Source organism: Choloepus didactylus, chromosome 6, assembly GCF_015220235.1.
Source record: "Choloepus didactylus isolate mChoDid1 chromosome 6, mChoDid1.pri, whole genome shotgun sequence".
NCBI lineage: Eukaryota > Metazoa > Chordata > Mammalia > Pilosa > Megalonychidae > Choloepus > Choloepus didactylus.
Genome location: NC_051312.1, coordinates 46,196,699 through 46,215,848, shown reverse-complemented (window position 1 = coordinate 46,215,848; position 19,150 = coordinate 46,196,699). Strand labels below are relative to the sequence as shown.

Genomic DNA, 19,150 nt, shown 5'->3' with positions numbered 1-19,150 from the left:
GGAATTCTTAGAGATGGTTTTCCTACATTTACTACATTCATTTGGCTTCGTTTCAGCATGTACTTTCTTCTGTGTAATGAGGACTGTTTTCCTTGAGGAAGGTTTTCCAACATTGATTATAGTCAAAGGTTTGTTTCAAAGTCTGAATGTTCTGGTGCAGAATAAGATCTTCATTTTGATTTCCAGCTTTCTTAATTTGATTATGTTTGTACTTCTTCATTTATGAATGACTTTTCTCCTGCTTAGTATGGAGTTGTGATATTCCACATTCACTGTATTCATTGGGAATCTTTTAAAAATAGCTTTTCTTTACAACAATTACTTCTGAATTACTTTTCAAACTGTTTTCACATGAATCTTATTTATTGGGTATTTTTCTTAGGGAACAATATCCATGCCTGGATTAAATGTTTTTCTAAATACGTTATTAGCTCTCTCTGTAATCAGTGTTTTGTTGCTAAAGAATACAATTTGCCTCAAAAGTTTTTCTTGGATTTCCTTGTCATTCTCCAAGGCATCATCAATTTCTGGGTAGTTCTGTCTTAAGAATTCCTCCACTATTCATGGTTCTTTTCCTTGCTCCAATTTGAAGATCACATCTGGTTTGCTAACGTGATACCTTGTTAATGGGAAATGATACAGAAGCTGGACCAAGCTCTTTGGACTTCAGGGACCCCACTGAGACTAGGTTGCTCTAGTTCTCCTTGTACAGGATTCTCTGAGCAGGGTCCAGTTGCTACCACTCCTCCTGGGTGAAATCCACAGTTAGGTCCCTAAATGAAACTAATCCCTGGGATTTGTTCATTTTCTGATGCTCTTGGGAAAGGGCTAAGAGTGGCGAGACCAGAGCATGTGGGTGCACCTGCCCTGCTTCCAGTTCCACACCACGACCAGGTCACAGCGGGACAAAGAGGCCCCAAAGCTAATTAATTTAAAACAACAGCTATTTATTTAGTTCACACATTTGGTGGTCAGCAGTTTGGGCTGAACTCAGCTGGGTGTTTCTTCTGGTTTTTGCTAGGCTTGACTTATCTCACCTGGGCTTACTCATGCATCTACAGTCAGGTGGTAGGTTGGCTGGGCTAGCTTGTTGATGACAGCCTTGTCTGGGATGGCCCAGGTAAACTGAAGCCTCTGACCATGTGGTGTCTTATCCTCCATCAGGTTAGCCCAGGCTTTCTCAGAAGGTGGCTACAGGGTTCCAAGGATAGCAAGAACTTCTCAAGTCTTTGCTTATGTCATATTCACTACTGTCCCATTAGCCAACGCAAGTCACATGGTCAAGTCCAGAGTTAGTGTGGGAAGGGACTAACCCAGAGCTTTACCATAGGGAGGTATGAACAAATTCAGGCCATTACTGCAGCAATATACCCCAACATTGGAGAGTCTAGGGAGAGCAGAATTGAAATGTATGGAGAAGCAATCAATGATTTATCTTAGATGACTGGCAAATAGAATTACCTACAGTAATTATTCTCATAATGGTCTTTAATGAGTACAATAAAGAAGGCATATTAACAAATTATTTATCAGCTATTTAGAGAATACTGAAAGGAAATAAATAGAATTAATGAAATTAAGGTTTTAACAGCACCACCAGGAAAAATAAAAATTACTTTTGCCCCATTCTAGTTGAGTGATTTAAATTGTGTAAAGATTTCTTTTAAAAAAATTTTTTAGAACAAGCGTGTCTTATTGGATTTGCAAGTTTACTTTTGTTAATCAAACTTCATTCCAATCCCTCAAATTTTTATTAAGAAATAGTATCTCATGCACCACATACAAATAAAGAAAATGATGTCTACACTGCTGAACAATCTCCACATTTGCTTCATAATTTTACCACGTAAATATAATTTTACACAGGGCTGGCTGCATCATTGCCAAACCTGTGGGAGAAACCTCTCCTCTGTTCAAGTCCAGCTGACTCCTGAGGATTTTAAGATGCCAAACCCAAGAGCAAACCCATCATGAATCTATGTTTCTGGCTTCCCCATCTTGCCCCATCAGTTAATTGTTTACTCCTTTGAGTTTACTGCTCCTACTAAAGACTGCATGACCAAATCATGATCCTCATGATGAATGATTGAAAAAGTTTCACAAGTGAAAATATAGGGGAAACAAGTAATTTGATAGTCATTAAGATATCTGAAGTTTAAAAAAATTGTTTCAAAACTGAAATATGAGGATTCATTCACTTCCAGGCAACCAGAATGGCATTGTGGGTTCTTTTCCTTCAACCAGGCTCTTCGTGATGCTATTTCTTGTTGGTCCATGAGTGTGATTGATAGTCAGGGGTGGAGAATAAACCTCATCAGGACAGCCATTTGCGAAGGGCACTTAAATCCAGTGATTGGCCATAAATGTTCAGCACATATTGATTAAGCACCCCATGACTCCTCTTCCAGGCTCCATGTTGACCACATTCTCAGAGTGGGAACCACTGATTTCAAGATCAAGGACTAAAATTGCAGTCTCACAGGCAACACAGTCTTACTTTCAAAACCATCTGTTCTTTTTATGTGAGTGGGCACACACACACACATATACACACAAATCTCACTCTGTTTTAAACAGAATGTTTGAGTTGGTATCTCCATGTAAACATGGTCTATTAACTGATGCATAGAATAAAGCAGAGTTGGGCTTTCTCACCATAAATTTGCTTATTTATACCTTTCCTTGCAATGAGGAGGAACAGCCAAAAAATTGTTTCAGGATCAAATGAAGGAAAGGGTATGAAAACCATTAAGTAAATACTACCTAAATAAATAAAAGCCTCTTTGTCCCACTGAAACCAGTTAGAAAAGTAGGTGCCTTTAACAATGAGATTCCCAAAACAATCCAAGGGCATATGTTTTCTCTGTGTGTGTGTACCACAGCACTCAGTGATCAAATAGTTGTTGGGTAAATAAATAACCTACATTCAATAAATTAATGTTTTATCCATGTTTTCCCAATCTACATTCTTTGTATTCCTAGTTTTATAGGATGTTAAAAGATTTTGTGATGAAGAGATTTGTGGCCAAGTAAATTGGGAAATGTGGGTTAAAAAAAGTTGGCTGGGTCTCTTTATGACAGGACTTCGATATGTTAATGTGCATTAGGAATCTCCAAAGAAGAAATATGGCGAACAGCATTTCCCAAACTTATAGTTGTCCATGGAACTTTGTGAGTGCTGGTGGTGGTTGGTGTGCTGGGTTGAAGAATATCTCACTTGGCTCCAGTATTTGGGGAACACTCTTGGCAGATGGTGCCTTATCCCATGAATATAAGTGGCACTTACCTCATTTGTGGCTTTTAGGGCACAAAAGTGCACAGAACTGAGATTTTTAAAGTCCCAGGAGATGACTGGGGCAGAAAGAAAGAGAGGAAGAACAGAAATTTGCAGGCATAGACAGCTTCCACTTTCTGGTCAAGTGCACTCTATTGCAGTCAGTTTTCTGTTGTAGGTAGGGGCTGGATGTCATTATTTTATGACTTTGGACAATTGACGATAGAAGAACAAGAGGTTTGATGAGACTTCTAGATACCTGTCTTCTGACTGTCTCCCGCAGAGGGGAAGGCAGTTAGTCTTTTTACTTGGCCCAGCCCCAGGCTGGCAGGATCTAAGGTACGAGGCACCGTGAACCTTAGCAAAAGACCTCAAGAGCCCCTTTTCCCACAGAGTTCTGGAAGACGGGAGACTGGCGCTGAGGGACAGAGAGAAGGCCCAGTGGCTCGCCAGCAAACTGGCCTGTGTAAGGCCTGCCTCCTCTGGGGTCACTGGAGGAGACAGTAAAGGGAGGTGCCTCTGGCGGTGTGAGGAAAGCCCCTACCTGCAGGGGGAGCCCTGGATTCCAGTGCTAATTTGCCACTTCCCAACTCCACCCTAGACAAAACAGTTCACCTCTCTGAACCTCACGTTCCTCACTTGCTAAACAGGGGTGACAGTCAGCAAATCAGGGGATCTTGACTCATTAGCAATGAGCCATGACTCATTAGCAGTTTGACTCATTAGCAATGAGCTGTGACTCATTAGTAGTTTTGAAAGTACTCTACACAATCCTTGGCACATAGTAAATGCTCCTTGATGGGGAGCTCTTGGAGAGCATGGGGTGGTGTCTTAGTAGCTCTGTATACCATATCCCTGGCACAGTGCCTGACATAGAGTAGGTGTACAAGAAGTATTTCTGGAGTGAGTGAGTGGCTACAGCTGATAGTTTCAAATGTGAGTAGTTACTCCACTGGCTGCCGCATTTAAAGAGTGTGTGTATGTGTGTGTGAGAGAGAGGGAGGGAGGGAGAGAACCCAATGGTGGGGTGACAATATTCAGTAGCCAAGGTAGATGTCATAAAGAGTAGCAAAAGAGAACCGTGTTTTCTGTGGTTATGTGATTCAGACACTCTGAGACACTATTCAAAGTGCTGGGTTTTAAAAAGTGGACATGCTATACAAACAGCCATTATCACCATTTCCATAGTCACTAGAGGCTAATGAAAAAGTGGGAATGAAGGGCTGCACTCCTTGAACTTTGCAGAGCTGAGCTCTGGTAAATGTGCTTCAGAACAACCAGCTGCTTAACTCATCCTGCAGTATGAGGGTTTTTTCCTTTCTTTTTTTTTTTTTTTCTGTATCATTTCTTCTTCATGGATAAAACCGGAATGAAAGGCTACAGACGTAAACTGTGCAAGTAAGATAACCTTGAGACGAGGCTGCTTCAGTTGAAACTTACTGTCTCCCCTGTTGCTATGGTTACCTCCAGCAGGTCTCCCAGTGAGAATGGCTCTGTCATCAGCAACGAATCAGGGAAGCCCAGCTCAGGAAGGCGTTCTCCCCAGAATGTAATGGCACAGCAAAAAGTGACAAAGGAGGAGGCAAGGAGGAGAAATGGTGAGAAGCCTTCCCTGCCAAGCACCATCCTTGAGCCCACCCCACGCACGCATGTGCACACACACACACACACCCCTGGGTGCACACAAACACACATACACACTCACTGGTGTGCTATAGCCCTCACTTCTCTCTCTTCTGCCCCACAGGGTCCAGGAGTCACACCTACCTCCTGGGGTCTCACCTTATCCCCCTTCTCTGAATTATTCTGTCTCACCTCCTGCTACCCCTATTTTCATGGAATTGTACAGTGCCTTAGAAAAACCTTATGCAGAATGAACTGATGTTTGCATACAGATTTTCTTATTTCTTGGGTGAATTAATGTGATTTCCAGCACCAGATCTACTAAGGTGGCAGGTCTCTGCTTGTTTTGGACTTTTCAGAGCTGAGCTCCAGTAAATGCTCTTCACAACAACTAGCTGCTTAACTCATGCTGCAGTATGCGGTTTTTTTCCTTTTTTTTTTTTTCTGTATCATTTCTTCTTCATGGATAAAACTTTTTTTTTTGCCCCAACTCCCCTGATCAGTTTCAGCAGTTCAGTCTATGACATTGAGTCCAGATATTGCAAATCCATCTCTTGCAGAAAAAAAAAAATAGCAAAGCAATAAATCTGTCATCATAAAAAAAGCAGCCTTATGCTCTGCCTTTGTTCTCCAGGAATACTTACCTGCTTTGTTTCTCTCACAGATTTTCCCCTTCCCTATAAATGGCTGGAGTTTGGGTTGTGTTTATGAGTCGTCTGGGCCACCTTATTACACTGAGGCCTCATCTGTTGAGGGCATCATTGTGCTGTTTTCCTCTCGTCCCCATCCCACCTCGTTGTGACCCTCCTCCACACTCAGTCCTTGTGTGTGTGATGCTGAACCTTCAGCTGTGGCTTATGGGGGCCCAGAATTAACGTACTCAGTTCTGCCACTCAGGCGACAGATAATTCCTTTTGGATTTCAAAGAGTTATAGGTGGGGCCACACAGAAATGCCATGTGGAAAGCCAAGAAATCTGGCACTCTTGTTAGCTGTACTTCCCTTTTTCAGATGTCACTCTTCTTTTTTCTGACCCAGAAAGAATGAAAGAATGAAAGAACTAAAGAAAGAAAGAAGGGAAAGAGGGAGGAAGGAAGAAGAGAAAGAGAGAGAGAGAGGAAGGAAGGGAGGGGACAGAGGGAGAGAGGAAGAGAGAGCAAGGAGGGGAGGGAGGGAAGAAGGGAGAGAGAGAGGGAGGATTTGTATTGTGCAGGGAAAATGTGGTTCCTGTTTCCATTTCTAGGTATTATATAAAGTACTTGTTTAAACTGTCATACCGATTTGGTTCTTGAATTTTTTTTTCTTGAATTTTTTTCCCCTGAATTCCCCATGCCCTGTGACATAGGGATTATGCTTTCCACATCAGAACTATGGTATGACATGTGGGATTTTCTTGGAATATCTGCCCCACTTGGAACCACTTGAAATCCTGCCCCATCAGCTCTCTGCCAAGCAAGCAAAGAAAGAGTAAGAGGAGCTTTAGAACTTAAGGAGGGGCCTATGAATTCAGCAGCTTCTCTTTCTTCCCAGAGTGAGGTGTTAAGAGAGACGGGCAGTGGGAACAAGGTGACAGCGGAGACAATGGACAGTGAAGTCACAAAGGAAGGTTGCTTTAACTAAGTACTGTGACTGCCAAACCAAGATGAGGTTCCCCCTCCTTCTCCCCTTCTTCTCCTCCACCCTTCTCCTCATCCGACCCCCCTCCTTCATTTACTTCCCGGAAGTATACAAAGCCAAGTCCAAGTCCAACATCCCCCAGGTGCCCCATTCACCCAACCCCAGTCCTCACACGGCCTTTAATAATTTAGGGTGTGTCTTTCTCAGACAACACATCGCATGTCTTTTTGTTGCCTTGTTTTGTTTTCATTTTTAAAATGGGTGTACTGTGCATATTTTTCTATGCCCTTTTTCCTTGCTTAAAAATGTGCTATATATATACTCCTCTGTCAGTAAGTATGACTACAAAATGATCCCTGCTCTCCTCCCCTGCATTTAATTCACAGAGGAAGAGGAAGTGGGCAGTGGACACCACCACTGCCCACCCCAGTTGAAATACTGATCTGCTCTAAATGTCCTGGCTGACCTTCACCATTCTTGTCTGTCTGCCTTCTCTGCCCGACACCTTGTTCTATTTAGATCATTTTGATTATTTAAGTATGACCAATTCAGATATAACAGCAGATGGGTGTATGAATAAAAGGCAATTACTATACCAGGTTGGGGTTTTTATTTTTTATTTTTTTTTAAAGCCCTCCTTTTCCCAGGTTCAGAATGATTGCATTTTTTTTTGCCAAAGTAAACTCGGCATATTTTCAGGGTGGGTTGCTTCTGTTTCACCACAGGTTTCCATTCAGTGAGGTTTAGATTTGAAATTTTCAAATAGAAATGATAGAACCAATTAGTTTAATGTTAAAACACAACCGATGCTAAAGCATATCAGAATAATAGGATGTGAGGATGACTTTGAAATTTGATTCTCTGAAGTCAGACCTTAAGAAGGCAAAATCAAGTAAATTCCATTAAATTATCGGTACATTTCACATTGGGAAAAATTCTATCCTTCCAGAAGTGGGGAGAGAGGTAGAATTCTAGGATTGTCCTTTAATGAAACCTACACTTGTCCTTTTTATCAAAGGGCTTCATTTGGTCATAATATTGGGTTAGATTTTAACTAAAAGAATCAGCAGTGAATCTTATTAGATTGAAAGATGACCCAAAGGAATGGATGGGGGAGGGAAGAAAGCAAGAAAATAACAAATATTGAATGGAATTATGGGGAAACCAGAAAGGTGTATTTTCATCATATTGTCAGCTTACAAAAAAATAGTAAGGACTTTATTGTGTGAATGTGGCCTCTGAGAATGGATTATTCTGTTGATATGGAACATTCAAGTGTTGTTCTCTTATGGTTTACTATCCATTCTGCTTTCCATTCTTAAGATTACTAAGGACAGTTAAAAAATACTGTTTTACCATGCTGTCATTTTAAAACTGTTCTTGTTTTCTAACTGGTGTGTTGCATCTGTAGCCTCCAGTTCTGCTCTCCTTGGAAAATCAGAACTTTAAAAGGAAATAAAAACACTGTCCTGCTAGCACATGGCTGGTATTGGTCCTTATGGCTCAGTGACCTCATTAGTTACCATAGCTGCAAGGCCATTTTATGACCTGTTTCATGATGATGTTCATATTTAATTGGAAAGATAGATGTAAGAGCTAGGAGTTTGAAAGCAATTTGGTGTTTTCTAAACTAAATACATATATTTGAACCTCTGAACCAAAACCATTGTTACCTTAGAAAGAATGTTTTCCAGGAAAGTGTTAAACATGCATTCAAGTTAGGACATAATATATGTATTTTCATCTCCAGTCATTTAGTCATTTAAGCGTGCACCTTGTTTTATGTTATTAAAAGATTCACTGTCAAAGCTCAGAATCTAACCTGACCTTACCTCTTAAAAGTCATGGGGCAGGTGAGGCATGGAGAGGACAAGAATTTGAGGGTTTAGAGGATGGATTACTCCTTTCTTAGGAAGGGCTCTTGAGGGGTGTCTGGGATTGAGAAATAAAGGAAGATTTTTTCAGAGATATTAGCTCTAAAACATGGTTTCAGTTTTTATTCTTCCTTTGCTTTCCCAATGAAGTGAAGATCTGCTTGTTATCTGATAAACACCAGAGGGCAGTGATGCTGACTGTAGATTGTCTTTGAGCTTTAATGAAAGTTTCAGAAAGAAAGGACGATGTGTTGGTTAAAAAACATTTTCTGCCGTAAGTGGGAGAGCTCTTCCCATGCCAGTTCAAATGTGAAGAAATGAAGTCTCCCTTTCCAGCCTGCATTACTGAAGTTCAAACCATCAGTGCAAATAAGGCATGCCACAAGATGTGGGGCGGTTGTTTAGTGGCATTTACTGTGACATTGGGATGATGTTCTGGGACTCCCTGTCCTTTAGCATTCTCCCATGTCCTTTTCTTTAGAAACTAATTATGCATTCAAAATTCCCATGAACCTGTTGTGCTCACACATTTTAATGTATCAATATTTAATGTAATGTCTTTTAATGTATTTTTCCATAAAGTATATTCTAATTCTTTTGGAGGAGAACTGATTATTTTTCCTCTTAATAAAAACATAGCGGATTCATTGTACAAATCTGAATATGACCTTTTAATATGAGGGTGGAAAAGAACTGTGGTTTGTATGGTTTCCAGGGTGTCATTTTCCTGTTCCATTATAGTTATGCTCCCTACCTTACCCCAAGCACAGAGTGGTCATGACTCAGAAGCAACAGAAATTCTAAGTACCATTTCTTCATCCTCCGAACAGTTTAGCAATAACACTTGTTTAACTTCTTGCTGTTTTGCAGGTGCTAACATTTCATTTTCCAAGTAGGGAAAGTTCATTCATTCATTCATTCATTCAACAAATACTTATTGAAAGCCACCTATGAGTGAGGCATTTTTAAAGGAAATGGCCATCAGCTTTTAAAAAGATGGACAAGAATGGAGCTTATATCTTAGTGGCAGAGGTGAGGGAAGACTATAAATCAATACAATAAATCAATAGTGATAAGTGCTATGTAGAAAATGTAATGGGGTAGTAAGGGGGTTTATTTTAGATTGGTGGTCAGGGAAGGTTCTTTTTAATCTAAGACTTGAAGAATACAAAAGATTCAGGCATGTAAAGATCTGGGGAAAGAGCATTTTGAACAGAGGGCACAGCCAATGCAAAAACCCTGAGGTGGGTTCAAGGACCAAAAGAAGGCTGGAGCAGGGGGGGGTAAGGCAAAGAGGTGGGAAATAAGGTCAGCAAGAGGGCCAGCACCAGACCTTGTAGGCCCCAGGGAAGACTCTGGGTTTTATAGTGAGAGAAATGAAACCTTCAGAAGGTTCTGAGCAGAAGGGTAATGTGATCTGTTTGTCTTTTGAAAAGATCCTCCATACTGGCTGCTGATGGATTATGTATCATAAGGATAGGGGGCCAAGAGTGGAAGCTCAGAGGTGGGAGCCTGTTTAGAAAGCATATTAGTTATTTGTGGCTGCGCAACAAATTACCCCAACACTTAGTTACCTAAAACAACAATAAAAAATGTATTAGCTCACAAAGTATCTGTGGGTCAGGAATTCATGGGTGGCTTAGCTGGATGGTTCTGGTCTCTTGAGAGGGTGCAGTCAACTAGTTGGCATGGGCTTTAGTTATCTAAGAATTTGACTGGGCTTGGAAGATACGCTTCCAAGTGCTCACTCACATGTCCATTGGCAGGAGGTCCCAATTCCTAACCAGGCTGTAGATGGAGGCCTCAATTCCTTGCCACATGGACCTCTGTGCTGGGCTGCTTGAGCATCTCGTAACATGGCAGCTGGCTTTCCCCAAAGCAGACGATCCAAGAGAGAGCAAGATGGAGGCCACAGTGTCAGTTATGACCTAGCCTTGGAAGTGTGTTAACAACTGTCATTTCTTCAATTTCCTGGTGGTTACACAGATCAGTCCTATTCATCAAGGGAGGCTGCTACTTAGGGTATGAAAGTGAGAATTATAATGAGCCATCCTGGAGGCTGGCTACCATAGAAGACATTTATAGCAGTTGTCCAGATGGAAGATGATGGTGGCCAAGCGAAGTTGCCCAGCAAATCTCCACTCTAAAAATATTTATGAAGCTACACTTCTGAGTAGAGACTTTCTTCTGTCATTGTCTACATGGTGGGCAGCTATTCACAAATATGTCCACAGAACTGAAAAAATACTCCAATTATTACCCCTTGTTAGACTCTGAGGTGTTTTATCTACATTCTAAAGTAACAGTTGACTTGACTTAATTTGACAAATCTGTGATTACGAGTGACAGAATGATACAAACTAGGTGTTTCTCAGTAATTTAAATAACATCCCAATCTCTTTAGCAGACAGCAGGGAAGATGAATACACTTCTATTACATTCATATTTTATATAACACCTATTTTGCTCCTAAATTGTCCACTGGTGTAGTTGTTTGAACAGGCTTAATTTGTCTCTTGCCAAGCTGTGCTCAATAAACTGTCATTCTTATAGTTACTTAGTGGGAATATAATTTCAGAACAAGTAAATCAGCAAGATACCACTGGCTCTGGAACTTCTTTCATCAGCTTAGTCATGGAAGCACACGGCAGACGGGTGTCTCCTAGCATTCGCAGCAGAATTATCTGTCAGAAGGGAGAATTAGTTTAACAGAGCGTAGGTAGAAATCACTCTAATTAAGGGAGTTGTCTGTAGCTTTAAATCAGTTTCTCTGGTGGTTATTTCTTAACTTTCTTTTGTATTAAACAAATGAAAGAAACAGAAATCCAAACCACTGGAGAAGTAGCCTTTTAAAGAAAAACATAATCAAGTGTCATCAGCGAGTACTATGGCCAGTTGACCAAAGATGCATTACCTTAATATCATGCAAAAATTGGTAGCATTGGTGACAGAGACTGAACTGCATGCTGTTATTCTGTTGATTGTCATAGTTTAAAAATATTTGCAGAGTTTGACAAAATTGCACTTTTCCCATCTCTGGCTAGAATAGAGAAATATTTACTTTTTTTTTCAAGTGCATATTGTCATATGCACTTTAAAAGAATGGTTTTTATGGTTTAAATTCAAAACTTTAAAATGTTTTCCTACCCATTGATAATGCAGTGGAGGTATAAATACTATAGATCTGATATTTAAAAGAAATCCCTGCACATCTGTGAGCCCTTGGCACTGAACCAGATGCTGTTGTTTCTGAGGTCATTTTTGAGTAATGTCCTTAGGCTGTGAGCTTCACATAAAGTCTCCCTGATCATAAGATCGATGTGTTTATGTTGTGCTTTAGTGCCAGCAAGCGACGAAGAGGAGGGAGCGGTTCTCTTTGACAACTCTGGCAAGGCGGCCACAGACCCCTTTGACACGTCTTCCGGCTCTGTGCAGCTCATCGCAATAAAACCCACTGCCCTCCCCATGGCACCCCCTTCCTCAGACCGGAGCCAGGAGTCGGCGGTCCTCAATGGCGAGGTAAGGAACTCAAGATCCAGAGCGGGAGAGCCCAGCCAGGCCTCAGGGGATTAGGACCCAGGAGCAACACCTTGGAATAGCTGGGTGTAGACTTCGTTTGTCAGGTTTCCCTCCACATGCACCAAGCCTCTGCGGAATAAATCAGGACACAAGTCACGCACAATGAATATGATGGGAAATGTTTTCAGAGCATTATCTGTCTTCATTAGAAAGCTCAGAGGGAACTTTTAAAAACTGTAGCTATAAAGAGGAACATCAGAACTTCTACACCACCCCACCTAAGACACACATGTGTCTTCTGCCTTTCTGGGTAACAGTCCTAAACTGTTGCTGTGGGATGTGGATTGAGTGGGGATGGAAGGGGCTTGAGTCAAGAGGGAACCAGAGACCTTATTGTCATATAGACAGGGATGTAGCCCACTGTGTAAGCTTTGTTTTACTCTTTTGAGCAAGCTTGAAATAGTCCATTGCTTCCTCTAGGGTGTCAATGGGTATCATCATGTTAATCAACTTTCTTAAGTGTTTAAAAAAAATTGTAATATACACTAGAGAGTGATGATTTCACCAAGGAAAAACAGATGATAGATGGATGGATAGTTAGATATAGGGGAATTAGCAAAAGAGCAAATTGGCCAAAAATTATCTGTCATTCCTTCATCTTCTGCAGCAAAATGGTCAGTAGGCTGAAAATATTTACAAACATTTGAGCACATGCACATGGAACCTGCATGTAGACATTTACATTTACATATCTGCACACACATACACATATTTTCTTATATTTCTCTCTGTTATTGTCATGTTGGTATTCATTTTCTTTGTTTATACTCTGTTATTATTAACTGCAAAACATGGGAGAATTCCTAAGTTTTAAAGTCTTTTTCCCACCACACCTCAAGGAGCTTGCCACAGCCCTATACAATGGGGCATCATAAACTCACATTAGGGGCTTATCCTCATTCCACCATCCAGACCACTTACAAAAGCATTTCGCAACCCTGACTCAGGAAGCAACTCTTGTTTTCTGGGCAGAAGGATTGAGCTGGCCTAAAGATGTGGTGGGTTGAGGTTCTCTGATTTTTTAAAAAATTACTCACTGTTTTGGTTTGCTAAAGCTGCCAAAATGCAATATACCAGAAAATGGGTTGGCTTTAAACAATGGAGATTTATTAAGTTACAAGTTACAATTCTAAGGCCATGAAAATGTCCGGATTAAAGCATTAGGAGGAAGGTACCTTCTCTGAGGAAAGGCTGCTGGCATCTGGGATTCCTCTGTCTCATGGGAAAGCACATGGTGGCATCTGCTTGTCCTTCTCTCCTGGGTTCTGGTTTCAATGGCTTTCTCTCTCAGCTCCTGTGGGTCCTTGCTTATTTCTCCCTGGGTGTTTTTCTCTAAGCTCTCTACGAAATGTTTCTGTCTTTTATCCTCTCATAAAGGACTCCAGTAAAGGATTAAGACCCATCTTGAATGGGCTGGATCACATCTCAGTTGAAACAACCTAATCTAAAGGTCCCACCCACAATAGGTCTGCCCCCGCAAGAATGGATTAAAAGAACATTGTCTTTTCTGAGGTACATAACAGCTCCAGACCAGCACACACCATAGACTTACAGAAGACTCTAATTGCAACTTCATTATTTTTAGACAAAGAAACTGAGGCCAGAGGGGTCAAGTCCCTTGCCCAAAGTTACGCTGCAGTTCACCAGTTTGGAAAGATTCTATTAGTAATAAAACAAAAAGTGATACATATCTCTGTCCCACGAATATAGAGATTCTTTATAAAGCCCAGAAGCGCTCACTCACATGAACATTTTCCTTTTTTTTCTTACTATATCACATATGAAAATAAACAAAATTATTCTGTATAGGTTTCTCCATTAAGTGAAATGCCACTTAAATCAACATAGATGCAGTTTCCACAATAAATAAATAAATAAATAAATAAATAAATAAATAAATAAAATCCACAAAGTTACACTACAGGTTCTTTTGACCCCAGTACGTTCAAGTCCCCTGACTCCCTATCCAGTGCTCTTTTCCTCTCTTTGACTTACTACAGCCCATCAGTGAAAAATAGCATCATGCTTAAAGGAGTATGGACTCTCAAGCCATACTGCAAAGGTTCAAATCCTAGCCCCACTACTTACTATCTGTGTGACCTTAGGCAAGGCAGTCAATGTCTCTGTGCCTCAGTTTCTCCATCTGTAAAATGGGGCTGTTATGAGGATTAAATGAGTTAATATATGTAAAGCATGTAGAACAGTGCCTGGCACACAATAAGCACTATATGTGTTGTGGTGGTGGTGGTGTTTGTTATTATTATCTTCATCATCATCATCAGACAGCCAATAGCAAGGATTCATTGACCCTCTACTTTATGCCCCTTGGCTCTAAATCAGAATGCACTTGGATGTCTTCCCAAAGTCCATCACAGCCACTGAATCTTTCCCCGGACCCAGTTCTGCCACCAGAAACATAAGCCCGGCGATTAGAGGCCTCTGAGGTTGACACTAATGCACTGGTGACAGCTCCTGATTAGGTCTCTGTCCAGTTATGGACCCAGGTAGTAGCTGCCATGCCTGGGTGTCATCATCCCAGCTTGATGTGTATGCCATGGGGACAGATTCCAAATCTCTGCTAAATTCACCTTACCACTCCGTTCTGCCAGACCCATTACCCTGCCACAGAAGAACAGATGATCATTTTCCTTGTCTAGAAATGGATACTTGATACATTTTGGTAGTTAAAGGAATGGACCTCACTGGCATTTGGGTTAGAAGAGAGCCCTGAGCTGTTCTCTGTAATTGCTGCCTGGTAGGGCTTGAGGCAGATTGTCTTGTAATTTTCTTTCTCTTCTTCTCTGGTTTAAGTGGTGAAAGCAAAGTCCCAAAGCCATAAATTTTCCTTTTATGAATTATAGGAAATTCTTTTTAAAATCGTCTTAAAGAAAATACAATAGCCACACAAAGTTCAGAAAATAAGAGAGAAAATTAATCATAATTTCACTACCCTAACATATCTTCTGTTTTCATTTTGGGCTATTCTATTCAAGCCTTTGACCAAACTTGTATATTTTAGAATCCCATTATTCTAAATAAATATCTAAACATGCAGATATCTTTATATCTTGAATATTAAACATTTGCCATAGTCTTTCTGATTATCGTTGTTAAATGGCCTAGTTGAATAGGTACACTATTGGTTGAAAAACTAATCTGCCATTGTTCAAACCTCCAGGTTTTCTTTGTTTCTGGTTTTGGTTTTGATTATTGTAAATAACACTACAAAGAATAATTTTATGTCTGCCTTTTTTAAAGTGTTTTTAGAGGTTTTTCTTTCTTTGTATTTTTTGTTCTTTATATTTTCTTATTTTCTTTTTATCTTTTTATTTTTGTTTGTTTTTATATTTTTATGTCTTTTCTTCATGTATGTCTCTTTAAAAACTTTCTATTTTGAAAAAATTGTAGACTTACAGAAAAGTTGCAGTAGAGTTCCTGTTTATCTACCCTAATGCTATAATATCTTACAAAATTAAAATAATTATCAAACCTAGATATTAACATTGGTGTGCAGACCTTACTTGAATGTCAGCAGTTTTCCCACTGATGCCATTTTTCTGTCCTGGGATCCAGTCCAGGACCCCAGTGGCATTTCATTGTTTTCTTTGTCTCCTCCAGGCTGAGACAGTTCTTTAGTCATTCTTTGTCTCTTGTGAAGAGGGCTGGCCTGTTATCATGTAGATTGTCCCTCAGTTTGGGCTTGTCTGCTGTTTTCTTATGACTGGATTAAAGTTATGCATTTTTGGCATAACCATGGGAAAGTTCTGTATCCTTTTCAGTGCACCCTAACAGAGAGAACTTGGTATTAATACAATTGATATGATATTGATGACAGTTGGTGTTATCTCTCATGTCTGACTTTTGGAGAGTTTCCAGAAATGGGATTTTTGGATCAGAATAGGTTGTGCTGGCTTCTTCTTTTTACTAATTTTTTCAGTGGGAGGCAGAATGAGGGAACAATGAAGTCTTGGGAAATGCTACCAACTTCAAATACTATCAGGTCCCACGTTAGGGAGATCTTTCCAAAAGTTAGAAAAAATATTTCCCCCAATTTATGTTTTTTCACATGCTGTAAAAATAAAGCATTTAATGTGCAGCCTTGTGTTAGTGAGCCTTGGGCCTCAGGCCATAGGTTGGTACCTATCTCTCCACCTAGTAAATGCATTGGCACCATAGCCTAACAGTGAACTTGCACATTTAACCAAGCCCTGAGTATCAGAAGGTTTATCCTTGAGGATGGCATATGTTTACTCAGACGAATAACTCCTGCTAGCTGTATGGGTGCTTGGCAGGACTTCCACAAAACACCACACTCTCACCACAACTTCTCTAAACACAGCTAGTACTATACCTAATCTTCAGAAGCCAGCTTCTTGAAGCTGACTTGCCCGTCTCTCTTTCTCTCCTGAAATAAGAACCAAAAAGAATGCAGAGTAACTCTTAGGGCTCGAATAAGGAGCAGAGATATTAAGATATTCTAGGAAAGGAAACATTACCCAGCAGAAGGGAGTATTGTCCTGTCCTTAGTTTTTAAAGTCTGGAAGTTCTAACAGATTTAAATTAACTATCCAAATAGGAGAGACTTCATTAAGAAGAAAAAAAGCTTAATCTAAAGTATTGTCAGCAGGACCTATAGTGAATCAGAATTCAAGGTCCCGACAAGCCACAAGTCCAGCATCCCAGGCTAGGGGGCCTTGCTAGTTGAGGGTCTTTCAAGTCCAGGAGGGATATAAAAGGTTAAGCTGCCCCCCAACCCTCAGCAAAGGCCAGAGAAGTGAGGAGGCTCTGCTACCGTTGTCCCAGGGGTCCTTGGAGCAGCTCTCTTCTCCCCTCACTGGCCTCAGAGCTGCACTGTCCCCTCCTCTATTTCTCATGTGCCCATCTCAGGCTCATGGTCCTGACTCTTCCTCCCCCTGGAGCTCAGCTCTGATTGACTTGAGGATCAGGCACCAAGTCTCTGAGCCCCTAGACCAGTAGACTTCACACCTTCTCTACCCCTGATCCTTTCTTCAAACAAGGTATTTTGCAGAAGCCAGTATGGAACACAGGGGTGGGGGATGCTCTGTTTGTTGGGGACTAGAGCCAGCTGCTCAGCCCCATCTTCTTGCTGCTCCCACACTTCCCTGGCTCCTGAGGCACCCCCTGGAGCCCTAGGGTAAATGTTCTTAACCAAGACTGTGGGAGCTATATAGAAATTGCTGTGTATGCATAGCTCTCAGTAGAGTCTCAAAAAGTTACAAATCCATGAAATGTGGTTTAAAAACCAGTACTCTGGGACAGAAGTTTCTCACATAGCTGGTGAGTCAGAATCAGCTCAGGGGCTTTTCAGAAACATAGATACCCAGGCCCCACACTTGAGGAGTCTGATTCAGAAAGACTTAGGTAAACCCTGGGCCTCTGTGTTTTTTGCCAACTCTCCAGTCAGTTTGGAGCAAACCTGACCGGGAAACATTGCCTTGATCATTTCCCAAATGGAAAGACCCAAGTCTTGGAAGCCCATGATAATCCCAATCCCAACAGCCCCCCAGCCACCCTCACCACTCCCACCTGGGGTAGAACCTTCCAGTCCAAGAACTTTGACTTTGGACCTTCCCCACTTCCTTGTCTTCTCATACTGAGGGACATTGTACATAATGGTTAACTGTGCGATGAATGGATTCAGGCCACCCAAGGTCACATCCTGGCTCCACCACTGATTATATATGGGACCATGAGAGGGTTTCTTAATCTCATGTGGAAATTGAAGAGTAATAATAATCTGCTTCACGGTTATTGTGAAGATTAAAGAAGGTTCATGTGCATAAAGTATTCTGATGCCTGGCACTTTGAGACACTCGTAAGGTAACGGGGGTGTCCTAACTCTGCACTTTACCAGCTTAACATTGTGGAGCCTCATTTTCCTCTCCTGTCAGGTGGAAGTAATGCCTACACTTCCACACTTCCTAGGCTTTTGATGATTGACCCTTAAAGTTACATCTGTGAAAATGCTGTATACACTATACATAGTTCTACAAATATTATCTGATTATATACAGCACTTGTGGTTCTCTGTATCATCCACTAAGTGCCAGGCAGATTTCACCATCCAGTTGTGTTCATGAGTTTAATGTCCTTGTCATTTGTTATTTGTGTAGTGTAGTCATCTGCTTGTATCTTTGACATGTCAGAGGATACACTGGCCACATTCTTTCCTGACAAACCAAACTGGCTTTCCTCTATAGAGCAGGACCATGTTGGCATTAGTGGCCATGCAAGGTTTCAGAATGACTTCTTTCGCAAGAAAGACATAGATCTACAAAAATAAACCCTCAAATGCAGGTTGATAGTGTGGAGAGGGCTCAGGAGCAGAGTGTCTACTCCTTCTTTCCACCTCATTCATCTCAACCCAATCCTGTTCCGGAACAGGCTGTCTTAACCAGGTGGGTACCAGCTAAATGGCCATGGGAGGCCACTGGGTTCCACAGGGCTAGAGCTAGAATAGGGGAGCCTACTCTAGCTGGGGTGCCGAGTCAGAGGTTTTCACAGGGGGAACCAAAAGTGCATGGGCAGGTCTAAGGCCAAAGCCACCAGACTAAGAGCTTGGAGTAACACCCAGGCCTGGCAGAGACAGGCCAGACGGGGGGGAGTGAGGCCCCAGTGGAAAGTCACAGGTGACCTCAGTGAGCACTGGGCCCACATTGTGCCTGACCCACCATTTGTGGGTGGATTAGGGGTGGGACACGGGTGGGTCTGGCGGGCTCAAAGGACCAGAGACAAAGCCTAGGATGGCTTTTCCACAATTGTGACCTTCTGATGAAATCCTCATACCTGTCGGGACTGCTGGGTCAGATGTGGGCCTGAGACTTTCTCTCTCTCCAGGTGAACAAAGCACTGAAACAGAAGTCGGACATTGAGCACTATCGGAACAAGCTCCGCCTCAAGGCCAAGAGGAAAGGATATTACGATTTCCCCCCAGTGGAGACAAACAAGGGTCCGATCGAAAGAAAAAAGATGTACGAAAAAGCCCAGAAGGAAATCGACCATGTTCTAGAGCCTGACCCAGAACTGTGTGACCCTTTCACTGAGTCGAAAAACAGGTGCGGTCTCTAAGAGAGTCTTTCAATGTCTGTATAGCTGGTGGGATGGGGGCACAGGATGCCTCAGGCAATGCAGTCCTGACCCCTTGATCTGCTACCTTAGGACGG

General features: G+C 41.6%; 1 protein-coding gene and 1 pseudogene across 2 annotated transcripts in view; one reads left to right on the top strand and one right to left on the bottom strand.

Annotated features, from left to right (window-relative positions):
- KIAA1549L (KIAA1549 like) overlaps positions 1–19,150 on the top strand; it is a 363,244-nt gene that overhangs the window by 275,636 nt on the left and 68,458 nt on the right. Inside the window, exons 13-15 of one of the 2 annotated variants that reach the window (XM_037840404.1) lie at positions 4,748–4,872; positions 11,728–11,906; positions 18,825–19,042. In XM_037840404.1, the coding sequence (XP_037696332.1) occupies positions 4,748–4,872; positions 11,728–11,906; positions 18,825–19,042 (522 nt within the window). Of the gene's footprint in view, positions 1–4,744; positions 4,873–11,727; positions 11,907–18,824; positions 19,043–19,150 lie in introns of both variants that reach the window. The other variant, XM_037840403.1, reaches the window with a different exon arrangement.
- Positions 379–805, bottom strand: LOC119535839 (annotated as a pseudogene).